This window comes from Pseudoliparis swirei, chromosome 4, assembly GCF_029220125.1.
Source record: "Pseudoliparis swirei isolate HS2019 ecotype Mariana Trench chromosome 4, NWPU_hadal_v1, whole genome shotgun sequence".
Taxonomy (NCBI): Eukaryota; Metazoa; Chordata; class Actinopteri; order Perciformes; family Liparidae; genus Pseudoliparis; species Pseudoliparis swirei.
Window position 1 is genome coordinate 9,593,228 of NC_079391.1, and position 21,754 is coordinate 9,614,981.

General features: G+C 42.7%; 1 protein-coding gene across 1 annotated transcript in view; it reads left to right on the top strand.

The window, feature by feature from the left end:
- Nucleotides 1-698: 698 nt before the first annotated feature.
- Nucleotides 699-21,754, top strand: part of mafa (MAF bZIP transcription factor a) — a 71,585-nt gene continuing 50,529 nt past the window's right edge. The window contains exons 1-2 of the mRNA XM_056413574.1: nt 699-4,744; nt 11,903-11,970. Of these exons, the coding sequence (XP_056269549.1) occupies nt 3,777-4,744; nt 11,903-11,930 (996 nt within the window). The 5' untranslated portion in view covers nt 699-3,776 and the 3' untranslated portion in view covers nt 11,931-11,970. The remainder of the gene's footprint in view (nt 4,745-11,902; nt 11,971-21,754) is intronic.

Genomic DNA, 21,754 nt, shown 5'->3' on the forward strand with positions numbered 1-21,754 from the left:
CCTTTGAGCTTGAAGTTTGAAGAACAAAATTAATACTTCAAATATTAATCATTATTTCTAACCTTGTCAATGTCTTGACTATATTTTCTATTCAATTTTCAATTCATTTGACAAATAAAAGTGAGTTTTCATGGAAGACACAAAATTGTCTGGATGACCCCAAACTTTTGAACGGTAGTATATAGATATATATATATATATATATATATATATATATATCTCTCTCTCTCGTTAAAAGGAAATATCATCTTACCGCTTTCTTTTCTTTGTAATTAACAATGCAATATTTTAGATTTATCTTCAAACATTGTCGTTTATTCCCTGAAACAAGGTCTTCAGACATATTAAAAGTGTGCATACGGAGTACGATAAAGTAAGAGAGCCTTCAAAGACTTGCCAATTTCACAGTGGGACAGACTGCGCCCTCACAAACTTGTAAATTTAAAGTATTTGAATGCGTAAAGGGAGACATTATAACTCGGCCCTTCTCGCTTTAAAAGGAAGACTTACAGTCTTAACATCAATAAACTGACAAGAGGTTTCTCACTGACCCAACACCACTCAAGGAACTCAACCAGAAGTCATCTTGTGGCATCAGATTTATGACAATAAAAAGTGAGAAGGAAACTCCTAAGAATGTTCTTAATATTTTGTTTTTACAAATCTAAATATTCAGTCAACAGCAGATACTAATTTGGTAATAGTCAGTCCAAAACCTGACAATGTGATTTTCAATACACTGGTACGTGTCTAAGTCTAAATGAGTAATTCTGAACCGGTTTCATGTGCTTGCTTTGGTTTAAAAAATCCTCCAGTTTTATTATTGACTCAACAAAGTCTCAAAATGGGACTGATGAAATTATCACGTTTCAAATCTCAAACGATCTGCATCGCTCTTTGACCTCAACACTTCTTCCTTCCTGGTTTGATAGATTCTCTCCACAGCGGCCCGATTCCTCTCCATGTAGATCTTTCTCAGCTCTGCATCATCAATAACTTCAAAGAAACAAAAGCAGCTAAATTAGGCCCGCCACTTTCTCCTGTCATGACTAATGAGCTCTCCCTTCGCTTGTGTATTAGTCTCGCTCCGCTGTGGCCGTACCCCGGGGAACGGGCCACCGCTGTGCCTTCCCATGAGCAGGTAAGCCTGAACAGATGACACGGCAACAGAATGGAAATAGAAACAATCGGGATCTATTTGGGTTTAGTTTGAGCCTCACGCACAGGGTTGTACTCGCTTGCAAGCAGATGCATCCAGTTAACCCTTTACTGGAGCATTCAGCAACTGGTATCGCTGTGTTTGGTTGACCTCATTGTTGTGTTTTTTATGATCCTGTCTTCAACAGAAGTAGCATAAAAATATTGAATTTCGTGAAGTTAAATTTCATAGATACTTACCGTATATTGTGTATCTGTCAGTATGTTTATGTGCACTTACTACAGAAAAAAAACATGTAACGGGGGGAACTAAAAAAGAGTTTGCCACAGTGTTGGACAACCACAGCGACGTGTTGAACTCCTTATGGTTATGAAAAGTATCTCTCTGATTGGCAGGATCATCTTCCACAGCTTTTGGCAGCAGGGATGTGACTGATTTGTACTATCATTAAATAGTGTACACCCAGGGTTCTAAAAATACACAATGATGAGATCATATACTTAGAGAGAGAGAGAGATAGAGAGAGAGAGAGAGAGATACTATGATTATAGGCTTTTGTCACAGGAAAGAAATGGTTATTTGTCAGCACCACGTCAAAAGAGGCCGCAAGAGAAATCAACACTTCGACTGGCCAACGAGACCCAGCCTTAGTTTAGCTTACATCACTCTTTTCCCAAACCAATTGCATTATTATTGAAGGAGTAAACTGACATGTGTTATTTAAATGTTTTGCCATCAATGCAATAGACAACACCAACTTAGGGGTTTGAGTCTCAAACTAAAGATATATTTGTCGATGAATCCAAGCTAATGCATGAGAAGCAGGCGGAAATTAAATACTCTTTGGGTGGCTCTCTGTCTGGGACTCCCTCATAAGCCACACTCACAAGCCTGTCTGCTGTTTGTGTCAGTATCACTTGACACCAGCAGTGAACTAAGTTGCCTGTGAAATAAGAATATAAAAAAGTATCACAAGAGAGATGTATTGCTAAATAAAAACAGCTAAATCAAAATATTATTTACAGCAAAGACAAAAAAACACTGTTTGGTCCACATGGTTAAGCCCATATGACACTCTCACTATATGCGACACACATCTCATTGAAAACTAGAAATACCCACTGGACTTATTTTACTGTTGTACGTGAGTCAATTAAAAGTAGGAGACCTCTGAACCGAGATAAAGTGCAATGTACGAGAGTGGTTTATATGACTCCACAGCAACGCCTGGACCAGTGCTTAGATAAAGTATTTTTTATGGCAGTGGGACATAATATCAGTTTGGATGGAACACTGGGTTCATGGTATTTACTTTCACTTTGTTACATAACTCCAATGAGATTCATACACAGGGGTGTATTCTACTTAATGTAGGAATAAAGTAAAGATACAATTATATTGTGTGCATGTTTTTTTTATTATCAATAAATATTTGTTCCCATCCCTTTTAAAACATATTTTATTCTTTGTTTGGAATTTGTGTGGACGATCGTCGTGTTGAATGGGGAAGCGCGTGCACCGTTATGTCCAAAAGGTGGCAGTGTTGAGTTTTATAATGTTACGGAGAGGCATGACGAATCTCCCCGCTACACCTTTCATATTTTCGGTCAATTGTCTCTGAAGTTACATCGTCATACACATAGGAATATTAGATGTAACTAATCATTTAAAGTGATTTTTATAGAAGAAAAAACATAGTGCCATAAAGACTACTTATCATTGGATACAAAAGTGACAAAGACAACAGTTACAATATCTCTATTAAATATAGGTAAGTAATTATGATACACTGTAGTTAAAAAAAAAAGTTATGTATCAAATCGTATCAACTTTGGATTTATTAATAATAGTATTCTCTTCTCTCGGTATGACCAGCACAGTGGTACCTATATGTTAATTACGTTACAGTATGCACGCGTCACATAATATCACAGATTTTTTAAACGTGTATTAATTGACATAAAAGAGGAGAATAGCAGTCAAAGAGTTCAGAGCCCGAGTCCCAGCTGACAGTCAGCTGACGGCTTTTGACAGTTGCGAAAAGTTTAGTTTCTGTCGGCCTACTAATATGTTAATTAGCTCCCGGAGTGTGAGACCCTATTGGCTCTTCGTCCGAGTCAATTTCCTATTCCCAGACTGACGTCAGGGCAGCTACAATGCTCTTAAACTCATCTGCTGTGTGATCCCTCTAAAATATCGCCCTACCAGTGAGCGCCGTGTAACGCGCGAGGCTGCATTGACTCCCCTACACGTTCGTCTTTTTCTTCCCCTTCTCCGCGTGCGCAATGTATTAATGAAGAAACCGTTAAAGTGTTAAATGTTTGAAATACAAAACCGCCGAATTCCAAATGCTGAGAAGGGACCCCGCTACTCGTGCGCGCGGCACTGGTGTGTCTGTGCAATAGACTCCGCAAAGAACAACTCCACTCTCACGCGCTGAGAAAAGGACGCTGAAAAAAAAAAGCTTCTTCTTTTTTTTCTTCTTTTTTTCTTCTTCTTCTTCAGAATCAAGACAAAAACGCTTTAAAAAATCCCCACTGGCTCACGTTTCTTTGCCAACCAACCCAGTTTGACAGCTGCTCTTCACCCCACTTGGAGGACTGTCAGCAGCAAGAGGATGGCATCAGAGCTGGCAATGAGCAACTCCGACCTGCCCACCAGTCCCCTGGCCATGGAATATGTTAATGACTTCGATCTGATGAAGTTTGAAGTGAAAAAGGAGCCGGTGGAGCCCGATCGCAACATCAGCCAGTGCAGTCGCCTTATCGCCGGGGGATCCTTGTCTTCCACCCCGATGAGCACGCCGTGCAGCTCGGTGCCCCCTTCTCCAAGCTTCTCGGCGCCCAGTCCGGGCTCGGGGAGCGAGCAGAAGTCACACATAGAGGATTTCTACTGGATGTCCGGTTACCAACAGCAGTTGAATCCAGAGGCGCTGGGCTTCAGCCCCGAAGACGCAGTCGAGGCGCTGATCAACAGCAGTCACCAACTCCAGTCGTTCGATGGCTACGCCAGGGGCCAGCAGTTTGCTGGCGCGGCCGGAGCAGGAGGCACCATGGCCGGGGAAGAGATGGGCTCCGCCGCGGCGGTGGTGTCGGCAGTCATCGCCGCAGCCGCCGCTCAGAACGGAGGGCAGCACCACCACCACCACCATCACCACCACAGCAACGGCCACCACCAAGCGCCCGGGGTCCAGTCCAACGGCACTTCTGGGTCAATTCACCCACACATGCGCTTGGATGACCGGTTTTCAGACGACCAGCTGGTCAGCATGACAGTGCGGGAACTCAACCGGCAGCTACGGGGGGTCAGCAAGGAAGAGGTGATGAGATTGAAACAGAAGAGGAGGACCCTAAAGAACAGGGGTTACGCGCAGTCCTGCCGGTACAAGCGAGTCCAGCAGCGGCACGTCCTGGAGGGGGAGAAGACGCACCTCGTCCAGCAGGTCGATCACCTAAAGCAGGAGATCTCCAGGCTGGTCCGGGAGAGGGACGCGTACAAAGAAAAGTATGATAAGCTCATCAGCAACGGCTTCCGAGAAAATGGATCCAGCAGTGACAACAACCCTTCATCCCCGGAGTTTTTCATGTGAGTTTCGATAATAATCGTGAAAAAGCAGATGGGTTAACTCACCCCCCCCCCCCGCTTACAAAAAAAGTTTTCATGAAACATTTTTTTTCTTCATTTGGCGCAAAAAAAACTACTAGACCAAAAACTAATTTGACAACTTTTTACTTTATTTTATTTTATACATTTTGAAACGTCTGCGACTGTTTTTAGATGTGTAGCGCTTTTGTCCTCCTTGTTGTTTTTATTTTTATTTTGGAGAGACATGATTAGGACAACTTTCATCTTTAAGTTTTGCTATCATACCCAGTATATTACGCATAGCCTCTTTGTTTTTCATCGATGTTCATTAGATTTGAAGTGTTTGGGTAAAAATTCGGTTTTTGAAAGTTTATCCAACTTTATGCTGCAGTATACGAAGTGTGCATGCAAGCACTACGTACACTCCAGTGTACAGTGTACAGATTCAGTGTACAGATTCCTGTCAAACTGCATCCATCAACAATATGTTTTTGGTCCTTTTTAAAAACTTTTTTTTTCTTTCTTCTGCCAAACTTGGATTGTGAGCCTGCCGTTTGACGCCACCTCATCTCATGCTTGCTTTTTGTGTCGAGCAACAAACAGACTGTATTCATTACAAACTATTCATTGTTGTTTAAAAAAAAGAAGAGATGTTTTATTGAACTTCCCTGCATGCTGGACATGTATGGTTTTTTCATTTTTGTTCTTTCTTTTTTTCTCTCTGTGCTTGATGATGTGTTCTTCTTGCCGGATGAATCCAAAAAGCATGGCATTCATAACTTCATTTTATGGCCTCCTCACTTTTTTGGGACAGCAACAAAAAAGTGACAAGACTCCCCCCCCCCCAACCCCCCTCATACGAGAGTGCATTTCAGCTGTGTTGAAGTGCACCACCACCAGCTGTCATCAGGGCTGCAGTGAATGCCCGATGCTGATCGGCGGGGAAAGAAAAAGACTTCACTGTAAAGGAACTCACCGATCCCTTCACGTGTAGTCCTGTATTGCCTATATTGTTATTTAAAGATATTCCTCTCTGCATTTGACAACCATTAACCACGAAGCGTATTATTCAAATACAGAAGTTGAACAGTTGTAAAAGAAGAAAAAAAACGTGCTACAGGTTGAATCATATAGACTAATATGATCATTATAAAAAAAGGCGATTGCTAAACAAAAGTGTTGAAAACAATGGTTTAGAGAAATTGGCTGGGCTCCAATGTGTGCCGTTCATAGGCGAGGCTTCGTGCAGCATGTGCTTGAAGCAGAAGGGTGACAGCTCTTATTGGTCGTCGCCACACATTTCACTGATGTATTTCAAAAAGTATTGCGAGAGAAGTCAAAAGTAAATTACCATGCTTTTTGGAAATATGTGTTTTCAACGTATTCTGACGTCTTTTGGACTGAAATGCACACGCAAAAAATCATGTGTAAGTTGAGGAAACAAGTTAGTCTTCTCCACATCACACGTTCTTTTACGATTTGATCGTAACATTTTGATACTTTACTATCAGTTCAGGAGAGGTTGTTGTTTTATCGGAAACTGACTCAATATTTGCCAAGCAATAACAATTATTATAATGAATAATGTCTGGACATTGTTTAGATCGTCAGGGATTGACACCCTGCATGTACAAAATGAGGGAGTATACCTTTCGCCAATAAATCTTGAAAATATGTTAATTAATATTTCATATTATATATAGTTTATATATATATATATATAGATTTTGCTGTGCAAAATTATTTCACTCACTAACCATATGTGATGTTCATATGTGCTCGTTCTTTTCATTTCATACGATTAAATGATATGCAATAAATGTATGTAATTGTCTTCAATAAGTTTCTCACTTTTCTTTTGACTTGTCTTGAATTTTATTTTTGCTTTTGTGATTGAAACATCATGAAAGTATAGAATCCAAACGTGATGGAGATTATTGCACCACATATTAACACTTTTTATAGACGCATTTGTGCAGTTTGTGTTTTCTTAAACGCTCATTCTCAGAGACGCGCCATGCAGCCTGACCGAACCGGAACATGTTGCTGTACCGTCATTTGCTCAATTTACCCAAAACTATAAATCCCACAAACAAAACAGTAAAGCACACACACACTTTCTCCTTTCTCCGGAGCAACAATCCGGTCCTGTTTGACTGAGTTGATCCAACACAAACAAAGATTGGTCCACATTTGCCTTTTGTTCTAAGACGTTATATGATAAAAGTTGAAATTTTGAATATATATTTTTCTCTTAATAAAAATTCCCAAATTAACTGATAATCATTTACACAACACAATGATCCTTAAAAACGACATGAATTATTATTAATGGACATTTAAAAAAAAAATTAAACTCAATTTCAATTCTAAATCATCTTTGTAATTAAACCTGTCGGATGAAATAATATCTCATTTGAAATATGTTGGGCTACAATTTACATTTTCATCTGTGGTTGAAACCTGATATGTGTGTATCATATAATCACATTATGTTAATTTTATTGTTGCATGTGATTGGTGTATGTGTTTGTCAGTCACTCTCTATCTGTGTTTGTGTGTCCTTCTGTGTGTGCATGTGTGTGCAGGGGTGTGTGCCTGTGTGTGTGTGGCTGTGGATGTGCACTTAAATATAGGTGTTAGTGTACATGTGTTTTCCTTGAAGGATGTAGTGAGGATGACATCTCTATTTGGATTTCTTGTGGCTATGCATGTTCTATATTTGCACCATCTGCTTGCCCCTTTTTGACATTGCTTGCTTCCTGATTTGTGTGTGTGTGTGTGTGTGTGTGCGTGTGCTCGCAGTCTGTGTTATTCAGACACTGTATGTCATTCCCGTCACCGTCTGGCTTTCCCCAATTCTCGCCCCGCTTTATCCTGTTTGTCAGTGGGCCTGGAGGAGACATGCTCTCTGTGAGGTGGGTTGCAAGTGAGGGCACGGCCATGTCAGGCATGTGAGGGGGCGCTGGAGACGGTGCCAACGTATGGCAGCCGCCGCGGTGGGCAGGAAGCGGCTCGGCGCCTGAACCCGGTCCTGCGTTGCAGTTGGTTGTTCAGTCATCTGATTTTGTCTTCGTTCAACATAACATGGTGCACAAAGTGAAAAGGACACTTTTTTTCTGAAACACTGGAGGAAAAAGTTATTTTGTAAGTTCTGGGACAAGGAACAGCCCAGTGGGCATCTTGTTTCCGTGTTCCAGAACAATTTGTTTGTTGGAACAGGAAAACCAATGTGCCAAAATCCACTTTGAAGAAACACCGAGGTTTCTGAGGACATATTCAGCCTGGATTAGTTCAACCATTTTTAGCCAGAGTTAGTGTGTGTGGGCAAAGGATATACACAAAGAGTACCCTTCATGACATGACCCACGCAGTTTGTTAACAACACACTAAGTGATCAACTGTTATCTTACGAGTAGTCTTTGTCAATGTGAATTTAATAATTGTTAAATGTCTATCAAAAAAACAACAACGTGTGCACCATCTGCCAGGGATAAAAAAAAAAAAACAGAGCCTGTTTTGACCCAACACTCTGTTTGGTGTTATTTCCTCTGAGGTGTGTGTGTGTGTGTGTGTGCGTCGTGGTTGTGGTGGCTGATTTGCCAGAGTGAGGGAGAGACTGAGACAATAGTCAGGCTCGGGCTGAATTAAATGATTTTGCAGATGATTAATAGTGCTGTGGGCCACTGGCTCCTGCGATGTAGAGATGATAAATCGTGAGCGCAGCTCGGTGCAGCTGTGCCAGTGTTGGGTCTGAGCATGCACACACCACGCAATTTACAGCCAAGCCGTTCCCCTTCTTCCTCAATTTATCTAATTACATCTATTTGATCTAAATACTAGCGCTGCTATATTTTGATATTTCATATTAACCACAAACACGCATCGGATGCCTTTGAAGAGCATATACTTGTTTGCCTTTCCTCTCTTTGCCCCTGCCATTTAGAAAAAAGTGATTTTCTCTCTTTTTTATTTTAATCCAAGAGTTATGCGTCCCTTCTCTCAAGGCTCTACATTTGTCCGTTGTTTTTTTGTGTTGATGTGTTTAAAGTAGTTTGTAAAAAAAAAGAAAAAAAGTGGTTTCTGTTTAAGGCTGTTTGACTTGTTTATTTTCATCGGGTACTTATTGGGATAGATCAGTTAGATTCTTAATGTCCATGCATTAGATTCTGAGTACACACTCACCACAGAGACTTGCAATGAGAACACACTGGCCAGCCTGCAGGCACCAGCACAAACACAAATCCGCAGACCAACAATAAATGGCCCTGCATATATTTGCCCCAGCTGAATGAAATTAGTTTGAAGACAGATCTGATTTGCAAAAGATGTTTCCCGTTATATATCTGTGGCACTAGTGTGCAGCGGTTGTGTAAGCGATAAATCTATTGATTTTCCAATGATGCACTCAAATGGAAAGTTGGTTCTACGCGGACTTACTGCATAAGCTGCAGCACAATGTTCACTCAAGTAGCAGTACGCCATGACCGCCCCGCCACAATAAGAGCTGGTTTGGGGTCTGAATTCCTCCAGGCTGTATATGTGGTGCCAGGGAAAAGGGGCGAGAGAAGATCTGTCACCTTGCTGTTTGTGTGTGATTCTGCATCTCTTAACGCAAGGTCGATTAGCCCCCGCGTGGGGTAATACGTGTGCGTGTGTGTGAATGTGTGGCAATATGTCTGTGAAATGTGTGTGTGTGTGTGTCTCTTTTCGTCTTTTGGAGAAGAGGATGAGCAGAGGTCAGAAGTTGCGGCGCACAAGGCTGCTCTCAAAGTCATTAGAGTAATCCGTGCCCGGGGGAGCTGCAGCTCATTTCCTCTCCACAGAACTCACAGAAAAATGAGATGTACATGCACATCCGACATGGGACAGTACACAGTAAATGCAAGACTAGTCACTGACATTTTTTTAATACCCATTTCCGGTATTTCACCATTGTCCTAGAGTATGTTTTTGATTTTACGATTGGAAAAAAAATCAAATTACTTTAACACAGAAGTAGTAGAAGTGGTCCTTGTTCTTGTTAGTGTACACATAATATAGCTCCTAGTTGATGACTCTTATACGATAGGTTTATGAATGTTTGCAGCACATACGTTTCCTTAAAAATATGTATAGCACAGGACATACATGACGGTCATGATGGTAGTTCATGTAAGTCTCACACCCACATCATTTAAGGACTGCCTTGAGAGTGTTTCAAAGATACAACAAACAACCAGTGGCTAGCAAGCTAAACCCATTGTTCTTCCCATTAATATCCAGAGTCAGACTGGGAGTGATAAACTGGGATTGAGTTGACAATTTTGTCAAAAAAATAGAATATGCCACCCACAGAATACTACCAATTGCAATTTAGTTTTTTTGAAGGACGTTGTCAAAGTAAAACAAATATTTAATATTATTTAATTTAAAGTGTTTTTTTGTTAGGATGTTGAAGGATAATTTTTCTTTGACATATCTTAACACTTATGATGATTAATGAGTTTGGGTCTGAAAAACAGCAATGCAGATATATAGGACACAGTGGATGTGCAACAGTAACGAAGGCAGGGGTCTCAGCACAGCCAGGTGGCAGCCACATCTGTGAATGTGACCAGACACAAGGACACGACAAACTCCTCTCACTTAACAGTGGACAGTATATGAGAGGTCGCTACAGAAACACTCACTCCGGCAGAATTAAACTGACGTCAAGGATCAATTAAGCTGCTTATTTTATCAGAGTACACTTTGCTCTTTCTGTATATTTCTTTCTAGAGTCTCAGTGTTTCTTCAAATAGACGTGAAGCGGAAACGCGCAGTGCCATTAGAGAGTTGTCCTTGAAAGACTGGCAGCAGGTTATGTTGGTAATGAGGTGGTCGGGACTTGCTGGGGTAATTTTATATGTCTGTAAATGGACCCAAACCAAGAGCCTGTGACTTGAATAAATGAAACACCATCTTTCAGCAGCACTATTGCACAGAAGGTGAAAGAACATGTACAAGGAATATACCTGTATATATATATTCTTTCAAAGTTGCATGTGTTTTTTCAAGTTTCGACAAATAAAACCCAGATATATGAACACACTCCCAGTTTCAATACATACATTTTGGGTTTTATTAGTATTTTAAAGTATTGTGGAGATGCATGTTCAGAAAATTTCATTTATAGAGAATTACAATGATCAATAATCAGCAATTTGTACGTGAATTCTCTCATAACTGTGTGTGCAGAGTGCCATTTTGTCTTTTATCCAACATGAGTTCTTGCTTATTTGGTACTGTTTTTAAATAACTGTAACTCATCTAATGAAATATTACACTTTGTGATAGAAATGCATCGGTTCTGTCTCTAATATCCCCCATGCTGCATCACTGCTGCTTTCCTGCAGGTTCTATACACTCCATAGAACCGAGTTATGTGGCATTTATTTGAAAATCCACTTATTTAAAAGTTCCTTCACTGCAGTGTATGAGCAAAGTATTTTCCTCAACTGTTATTTTCCAGAGCTTTTTAAAGGGAACCTTGCTTGGCATCTGCGCACAGAAACCAAAGAGCAGAGCAAATGTTATTACTCGTGTTGCAACATTTATGGAATATGAAAAAGCCTATTTGGACGCCTCGAGCAACATGCGTACTTGTGAGCGTTCTGAGGATGCTGCCTTTGACAGTGTTCGTCATGGGCCAATTCGCCTACGAAATTAACTCCCTGCACTGTTCATTTTTCCATACATTAAATTCCTCTCCCTTTAAGAACAATTAGTTACGTCATTGAATGAGATTAGCAGGAGTGTAAAAGCCTTTGCATGGAACTCTTTCGCCTTTTCTTAGATTTTCTTAGTGTGCTTAGATCTTGCAGTTGTGTCTCTTGTGCTTACAGTGTTTTGATGCATGAGTTCTGCCTGCAGAATCTATTTGCATGCACATTTTTACATTTCCCTCCGCATCAAACGCTTACTATGATACATGTGCTGTGTTTCACTCGACCGACAAGGTGAGAGTGAATCTCGCTCAGAGTGGATCTGCTTGTTTCTTTGTGTGATTATTTTGTGGAGAGAGTCACACGTGCAGCAGAAGAAAAGAAGGATGTACAGAAGAGGACAGCATGTGTGTGTTGCCTTAATATTCATTGATCTCTTCTTTTGTCCGTCCAATCTTATCTGCTCCTTTAGGTCATCGAGAAAATTCCTCCATCTGTGATTTCAAGCCCCCGTCCTCCGTGCCCTCCCTCCCCCCTCAGGTAAAACACTTGTTTCTTGATCTCTCTCAGCTGTGTTGTTCTTCCTTCCTCTGTGTTGTCCTCTTCATAACGGCGAATGAAGTCACGTTGTGTTAAACAAGCGTTGAAAAAACAGCTGTCCATCAATATCAAACCTGATTATAATACACTGAATTATTACTGGTCACGTTGATTCCTATTATGCACCGACACAATTAAATCCATATTAATTATTCATTAATATTACACTCTCATATTAAATAGAGATAGGATACAGTCACCACATACACTATTGAGTGTTTTATAGCATATTGCAAATGTCTGTAAGGCTTCCATTATGGATACATAACACACCATAGTTTGTCATTTCCTATTCATATGCTAAAGAGTACACACCTTCTTTAAGTTGCCAGTATCTCTCTCTATCTCTCTGTTGCAATAACCTTGAACATAACTGTATGCATTCTCCCACCTTATTTAAATCCACAAAGACACACACACACTACACCGATATTACATGTTCAGTTGTCCCGGATCAACAGCAAAACCAGCACATTATAACCACTCATCCAAATGTAAACCACGTGTTGAGATTGTTTGTGGAAAAAGGCCGAGAGGGAAAAGCGAGAGTGTGTGGGACAGCAAGAGAGAGGCGGAGTGAAGAATATGCTTCTAGTCCTGAAATCAATTCACAGACGGAGAGGAAACCGGGCAAATGTATAGCGTAGACCCGATTGTTCCTGTAATGGCGTCCCTGATTGTTCCATAGCTAACGTGCTCGGTCATGACACATGAGGACGAGAGGAGCTCTGAGTTTGTATTCGTGACATGGTGAAGAAAGACTGTCATATTCATTGAATGTGTTTTAACTGTAATGTGTCCTTCTGTACACATGACATCTATTGCACCTGTCCATCCTGGAGAGGGATCCTCCTCTGTTGCTCTCCTGAAGGTTTCTTCCCTTTTTTCCCCCTGAAGGGTTTTTCCTGATCCGATGTGAGGTTCTGGGACAGGGATGTCTATGTGTACAGATTGTAAAGCACTCTGAGACACATTTGTAATTTGTGAAAATGGGCTATACAAATAATACAAATAAACTGAATTGCATTGAAGAAGAATGTTCGTACGCGCACGTGTTTACATGTACTTGTGCTCGTGTGTTATTTACTTGAAGTGGGGCGTGGGACCAGTCGCTGGCCTTTCTCCAGCTCCACTTAACTTCAAGAGGGGGGGAAGCAGGACAGAAGCCATCAGGGAAGACAAGGACAAATCATCTTAAGATGAAGTGTTTTTAAGTGCTCCGATTCTCCTCCCACGTCATCACTGTGAATTAGGTGCCCTCTGCTCACTGCTGAGGGGTGTCGAGTATAAACAATGCCAAGGTAACGGATGTTAAACGAATGAAAGTGGAAAACCATGAGGGTGTCTATCTTAGTCAGCCTCGTAAATCCTCAGCTCCCTCGCCACGCCGCTGCGCCGCACCGATGTTGCGCTCTGACAGCCTGCCAGCCGAGCTCAGAGTGGCTGCGTGTGGTGTGTGGTCTGGTCGATCCGGCTCTCAGCAGTTTCAACCCAAGGCAGACGTTGCGGGCAGAGCCGTGTCTTTGTTTTATGCAAATCCATGCATATGAGGGGGGAGATGAACAGTCTGGCCACGTAGCTCCAGGAGGACAGGCTGAGTGATGGAGACTGAGAGCCAGGTGTCCGTGTCCTTGCCTGGGGAAAGAGTGTCCTGACTCCAGCCTGGGATGCCCAGACATCACCAGGACACTGTGTCACTGCGCCTTTTCCCCCACCAACACGAGAGAAAAATAATATTCCAGGCCACACGTATTTACACTCAGAGGTTGTGTGTGTGTGTTGGTGTGTGTGTGTGTGTGTGTGTGTGTGTGTGAGAGTGTTACAAAGGCAGGCATACCTCAGGGGTTCACTCTACAAAGAGACTCTGGAGTTCAGAGCCGAGCAGGGAGGTGAAGGACTCAAAATATGCTGATAAAGATAAAACACCAGCTGTGTGTATATGCACAGTAAGTGTGTGAAAGAGGCTGTGAGGAGGAGAGCTGAGTGCAAATATAGATTAGGAAAGCAGGCGTGTGTGTGTGTGTGTGTGTGTGTGCGTGTGTTCATAAGCACACTGTATAGCAGGTAGGCCACTAACCATGTGGCCAGGGTTTGGCAGAGTGGTTTAGGTCAAACTAGCTGAAACACGGTCCACCATACACCACATCTAGGAACAAGCATTTCCCACGTCTTCTGCTTCTTTATAGCAATGTCGTCCATCGGTCCAGTAAATGACGTCCTGTGAATGTTTTCCAAATGGTTGCGCCACCCCATCCTCTCTCACTCCGCTCAGAGCCGGGTGCTCACGGTACGGCTCTCCTATCACGGAGAGCTCTATTTCTGGGTGCCAGGATGTTGGTCTCAGTCATCGAGGGCAGATGAAATTGATCCAGATTGACCTGTCATGTGGAGGAGAAAATGAATAAGATAGAGGAGGGGAGCAGAGGCCATGGAGAGAAAGGGGGGCAGTGCAAAAGTACAAAAACAACCTCCTGCTCCTTATGGGTCAAAAGTTGACCCCCCCCCCACACACACACACCCTCCACCCCCCCCCCCCCCCCCCAAATTCTCTCTGCTCCACCTGCCTCTCAGAAAGGAGTTGAGAAACTGGAGACTGCTCGGGAGGCGTTGACTATATTTAGCATCGGTGACCGAAGAAACTGTGGTCTAACTTTAAAGTTAAAAATACAGATATCCATGTACAGTGGGATGATCTCAGTTTGCATCACCACATGGCACCGAGCAAAAGTTTCAAACCGACTCAAAGAAATATGGCAAAGCAGCTCGTAGCTGTCGCCGGATGAAAATACTCACTGGTCGCCTGATTTATTGGAGTTATCTTTCGTGTACTAAAAATTATGAAATTAAAATGTGTAAGCATAAACATAAAAACTCCTTGATTGTGAGAATGATGCTTTCTTAGCAAAGAAAGTACGACAGGGAAAGATGTACGTGTTTGCAGTGGTACTAGATTCAGCCCAGTGTGTTTGGGCAGAGCTCCACTTTGCTAATTGTTTTCACTGTGGCAGAGTTCTCAGCGTGGCGCTCATCCCTCGCTCCGAGGAGAGAGGCTCAGCAGTAAGTGCTTCGTCAGCCCTGCTCCGGGTGTGAGATACGGTCGGGTCGCTGGTGGACTGTCGGGGAAGGCAGAGCAGCACGGGACCGATCCATCGCACAGGGCGAAGGCTTCGAGGAGAGGGCAGGCCCATCATCACCCATCAGTGAGAGCGAGGGGAGTAAAACACTGATGTTGGAGACGGTGAACAAGAGCTCTCCGTATTGTGTCTGTACCTCAATCCTCATCATCACGTGGCAATACTGCTGCCAGAGCGAGTAGTTTGCTTTGATTGTTTGAGGAAATTGGATGCCACTTGCAGAGAACTAAAGAACATAGTCATTGTGGACGTAGTTGTTGGGGAAATTCTCCGTAGTGGAAAGATCTACACATTAGCAATTGGCAGAGAAATGGACTTTAACGAAGATAATTGTTAGTTTCTATACCGCCTTATGGCGTTTGTGCAAATCCCAGAGATCGGAAGAAACTCTGTTTCTCTCCTCCCTCTCTATTTATACTCCAATGTCAAAGTTGTCTTTCTTTCTATCTCTGCACACCTCTTTTTAGAGTGACACGCAGCTCCTCCTCTTCTGTCTGCCCTGCTATCCTCCAAATGACTCTCCTCCTCCTCCTCCTCCTCCTCCCAAACAAACTTATCTTCCTTCCCCTTGCCTCCGACATCAGATTCCCCCCCCTCCCCCCCCCCTCTGCCTCACACTGCACCTGCTTCCCTCCTGCTCTCTGCTCCCTCTCCAAACGTCACTTTCTCCCCTACCCCCCACCACCCCCCTCCACTCCTATTCTCCCCCTCGTTAGCTTGATGAATGGCTTCACTGCAGGGAAAGTGCTGATTTTCATCCCTCTGTCTGATTTCTGCTGGCTGTTATTAATTTCAAACACTCAGAGAAAAGCAAGTGAGTCAATAAATAAGGAAATGAACACACTTCATCCTGCCATGCAGCAGCAGCAGCTCTCACAGTCATTCACCCGGGATGCGGGTCCTCTGTGGAGCCCCGTCGCTGCATTTATACTGATAGAGTTCAACTCCACTCTTAAATCACAACATGTTTCGGTATTTTTTACAGCGAAAGATAAAAGTCAGCTGGTACCAGTGAATCACATCAAATGTTTCTGGAGTATTTTCAGTCTCTTGCCTCCCTCCGACAAACAGGACCAGAGGGACAGAATGGTGCAAAGTGAATAGCTCCGAAGAGACCCGCAGTGTCCTCTCTCATTTTTCACGCCAGCTGACCATTTAGGAAATGTCTACCGAGGGTGACAATCAGAAGAGATATCGAGAAGATGCAGAGTTAAAGTGAGGCAATGAGAAACAGCAGCCGGACAGAGTTATTGCTGCACATTAAACGATACTGTCCACACAGTGTGGCTGGGGCTCTGTGTCTAAGTGCACATTACTTACATTCCAGGCTTAATGCATTGTGCTTGCCCGTTAACATCCAACTCAAATAGCCTTCGAGACGTTACGATTCTCTCATTTTTGTGCTGTCAGACAGGAAACGCTTGCACCAAAAGTTGTTATTCTCTATTTTATGTATTTCATTAAAATGAGTTAGGATGTCTAATCAAAATATAGGATCACCATAATGCATGCACGGACATAATAATTAAAGCCTGGGATATCATCACGCTGTTTACAAAGTGTTAAGACAAACAAGTCTGGTGGAGCATCCTATTAATACACGTCTGAGACGCGTTCACATGTCCTCCGTTGTGTGGTCTGTGCTCTGCACTGACAAGGCTTATGTTTCCCTTGGCTCAGACAATTCAAACATGTTTGGTGTCATATTAATAAACATACAGCATTACATACAGAGGCCAACACTTCCTAAATGTGCTAGTATGTTATTGACACCTCACTCGTGTACAACTCAAATATGTTTCTGTAAAACCGTTATGATATAAGAAATGAAATGTCGGTGATTTGCATGTATACATGTACCTCACACGATGTCGAGATCTTTAGTCTATCAAAGAGAAAATAGTGTAGGAGCAGTGTGTATTTTGCCAGTACTGTACTGCATTTTCTTTCAGTATCCCAAGTATTATTTATTTCTCTTGTGTTATTTGTAGGCTGTAGATTAGCGAACATAAATGACCTGAACCTCTCTAGCATATCTGTCGGTGCACAACATAGATTCATACACTTTTTTATAAGTATACCTACAAAAAGTAAAGCACTATTCGGATTAATATCGAACTCAAATAATCAATTTATATATAATTCAGTTATGAACCAGTGTGTGACGTAGTATAAAAAGGGTTGGACAGGTGAGTCTAGAAACACTGGAGGAGATGGCCCAGAGGTCATTGTTGACTTATTTGTTGTGTAACTTCTGTACGTTAAGGCGCTATACACGTTGTTCGGAAGCATTTATATTGCCTCTCAACGGCTCTCATAGCGATGGCTGAGCTGGTAGCTTGCAGCTAACAATGCCAACAGCGCCAACCGAAGCAAATGGGTTGACGGAGCACACACACACACACACACACACACACACACAAAACAAAATAACTTTTCATAATATATCATTATGCACTGTTGGCAGGATTTGATCAAATTGGCTGGTAATACCCAGAGAGTTTGCTGCAGTCTCAATAGATGAAATACATATTGATACATATAAATTGAAAAAATACTAAGTCATCATTCAATTATGCTTTTAAGAGCTTTGTAAAGACAATGTGTCCAGTGACAAAGCGACTTTTAAACTTCAACACTGGTGCAACATTTACACAGCTGTACGTATCCCATTCCACATTGAATCTATGAATTCATCAAACATTTTGAAAGCTGAATGTTAAGACACCAAAACGTTGGCTTTATGGAGTGGTAACATTAATATAGAGGATGATGTGAGGAAGAGAGGACCGGAGCCTGTAGTAGTAGTAGCTGCAGGGGTAGTGGAGCCTGTATGTCTGCTTCATGGCTCTGTGAGCATAGACATAACTATTGTGTTTACAAGGCTGAGTTGCTCTAACTGTTACATTATTGGGGTGGGGGCGTGTTAAAGGAGGAGGAACAGAGGGTAACGGGTGGAGGGGGTGAATAGTTGTCCCTCTCTCTCATAGTTCTGGCTAACCAGACTGAGGAATGCTCTTTGCGTTTTGGTAATTACAGAGTTTGGGTCGTGTCATCCTTGGAGAGTACATGGCCTCAGAGACCTTGGCAGAGGAGGGCCAACGGAGTGACCGGGCTTCACGTCTTGTGGCTGAGGAGCGGCACACTTCTGCATGTCACTACTGCAATGAAGAGGCACGTTGAGTTAATGGCCACGTGTCGCGGGGTCACACTCTGAAGTGTAAGATACGCCGGGCCGGAGGTCACCTCGCTGTCTGCTTTACGTCTGCTTGAAAGAGTGTGTGACCCCTGGGAAGGAATGTTGTGGCAGAGAAACTGAAACCAAGAGACCCACAAGTTCTGGTCTGCTTACTTGTACTCAGAACTATAAGGAAACAAATCATCTCTCTTGCCCAGCCTCTCATATAAACACACAACATCTTCACTGTTTTGCAATGCTCTTATTTTTTTTGTTTTCCTTCTGCGACCTGGCCATTAAAGGAGAGCGATGAGTTCACAGCTGATAGTCTCTGGTTGCAAAGAGCGGAGAGCAGTGTAGGATGACATTATCGGAAGTGGCTGCATATAGATACTAGAAGGAAAAAAAAAGTAACAAACAGAAAGAGAATACTATGGCGCACTTCTCTCAGTATAAACCTCTGTCTGCTTGGATTACACTAATGACCCCTGACAAACCATAATAAGACAAATGCATCTCTATGGATACTCGCCACGACCAAAGGATTGTCTCTGTGTTTACTTTATAAATTCACATTTTGCAGTAAGAGGCTTTTGTTAGCAAAACAACTCAAACATCATACGTTTCCTGTTGTGTCCTTAAACCGATAGGTCACGGTGGGGAAAAAAAGAAAAAAGGATGCAAGTTAATGCAGTCTCAATGTACAACCCAGTATGCCACAACTACCATTAGAGAGAGGGATGTGAAAGGAGGGTGATGGAGAGGGACAAAGCTTTCCCTCTCTCCCTGCGGCTGAAGTGGAATAGTTGTGGTGATGGCTTGTGACAGCTGAGGGAGCGAGGGAGCAAGTGGGGAGTATCACTCCAAAATCCCCGGGAAACAGAGAGGAGGGACGAGTAATTTAGGATCAAACGCCTGCCCTCGCCTCTCTCCGGCTGCCTGTTTCTGCCGTCTTTCTCAGTTTTCGGACGAGCGCACACGGTCAAGTCTCTTTAACTCGCAAACTTGCTTCGGGTAATAGATATTTCATTTACCAACTCTCTAGTCACATTACCATAATGATCCAGTCGATACTTGTTATTGCTGGCTCCTCGTCCGACACTCTGGGTCAAAATCAGACACATATGTCAAATCATGCATATACGCCGCACCAGAATTAGATGCACGCGGGACAAGCGCGCCAACTCTCATTTCCTTTCCCTGTCTCTTGATAGTATCCCTAATAGACCACTCTCCCAGTGGCACACTGCTTTTGCAACATTCACCTACTATTGCTTTAATGAGATGTCTGAGTTGTTGTGTGTATGTGTCGGTATGAGTGTGTGTGTGTATGTGCCGGTATGAGTGTGTGTGTGTGTGTGCCTGAGAAAGAAAGATGTTAGCGATCCTCGTGGCCCTGTTTATCTCCACCCTTGTGTTGGAGTCGAGGGAGGTCAGAGGCAGGGCTGCGTGTATCCATCTCCATTCCCACGGCTGCTGTCTCACAGGCACAGTGGTCACAGGAGGATGAAAAGACTATGGATTTTTCTTTCTCCTCCTCCCTCCACTCACCACAGCAAGAAGATCAGACAGAAGATGAGCGCAGCCCGGCCCATTCAAAGCAGCTTTAAACACTGGAGGCATCTGACCCGAGCTCTCTGGTTCATGGAGCACAAGACCTGCGTGCATTCAGGCACACACACACACACACACACACACACACACACACACACACACACACACACACACACACACACCTAAGACAATATGTCTTGGTTGACTTTTCTGGTTCAAAGCTTGGTCATATAGTGCCTGGGTGTTAAACATCGTCCCTGTGACCTCTGTATATTAGCACAGTGCAAACACACAGCGCGACACACACATAAAACACCGGCAGTAATAAGCACTCACACGCACTTACCAGCAGCCCCAGATGGAGGCTGAACAGTTGCGTGCGTATAAAATGATATTTTGGGGAGAACTTGATTGACAATGAAGTGAAGAGAGTCAGGGGGGAAGAGCGTGGAAGCCACATGGCGGAGGGATCGGTGCGGGGAAAGAAAAACAGGGAGATAAAAGCTGTGCTGCGCTCACAAGCAATTACTATAATTTGAGTATAATTTGAGAAAGGCCTGAGTTGTCTTATCAATTTCCAGATAAGTCTTCTCCTCCTCCTCCAGAATACATGAGAGGTCCTCATGACTGAAAAAGGACACAGTGTCCACTGAAAGTACCAACGGGAAGTAGACACTTTTTAAAGGGAGCATCGTCTTAACATGTCATCGTCTTGGCTTGTTTTTTGGTTTTGGCGTGTATTTTTCACCATATAGTAGATCATGCTTTTTCAAAAATCAGGACGGTTTTGGCTTTTATGCGTATGCTCTCGCTCTCTCTCTCTCACGTCATCCAAGAGATAATCTTGGCATCCTAATCGAAACCAGGGATGGATGGACATTTTGATTAACAGATCACAAGAAAGAAAGGAAGAGGAGTGTAGACTAGAGAAAGTGTGGGTGATGTTACGGTGTGTCGATAGTGAGGTTTACTTTGCTAAACTAAAAAGGAGTCTAAAACAACACTAAGGTGGTGGACATCAACGTAATAACAAACAAAAAATTTCATCGGTCCGAGTGACACACGGTAAGTGAGGCATCTTGAAAACATTTTTTAAATCTTTTTAATAAGACTTGATCAAGTCATGAGTGAGCAGCCTGGAAATAGTGGAGCGAGAACCTTCTCCAAAACTCTTTGACCAGAGCCTATGTGAAACCAGTTTGTAAAGAGGGGGGGGGGGGCTCCCGCCCACCAAGGTAGGTAGGAGATGTTTTCACAGAGACGGACAAACTGAGCGTTGGATAAATAAATAAATACATAAATAAATACATAAATACATAAATAAATATAAAAATAAATATATAAATAATATATAATAATAACAAATTAATAAATAATAAATAAAGACAAATAAATGAAAATAAATGATATAATACATAAATTATATATATATATATATATATGAACCAGTGGTCTTGCACTGTTTTTCACACAGGGCTCCACAATGCCACCATTAGCATGTTGATGTCGCACATTCTGTCTCTGTAAAAAATGGAGGACACAAGGATACAAATAGAGCGAGACAACCAGACAGGGGACGAGACCTTTCCAAGACAATGTTCTTCAATGAGACGCTGAGAGGTGCGTGCTGTTCGAGGTGGAACCAAATGAAAATGTGATCTCAAAATAACCTGCTCTTTTTGTTCTGTGACATAAGACTTGTGAATCTGTTGACCTGGACTGGGCATGTTCAGAGCAAGACGGCAAGGTGGCAAAGTATATTTGTGTAATTTGGGAGGTTTCCTGGTTGTCACGGACACACAGAGGGCAGCGTTCCAGGGAACAGGAGGCGGGTGCAGCGACATAAGCACGGAGCAGT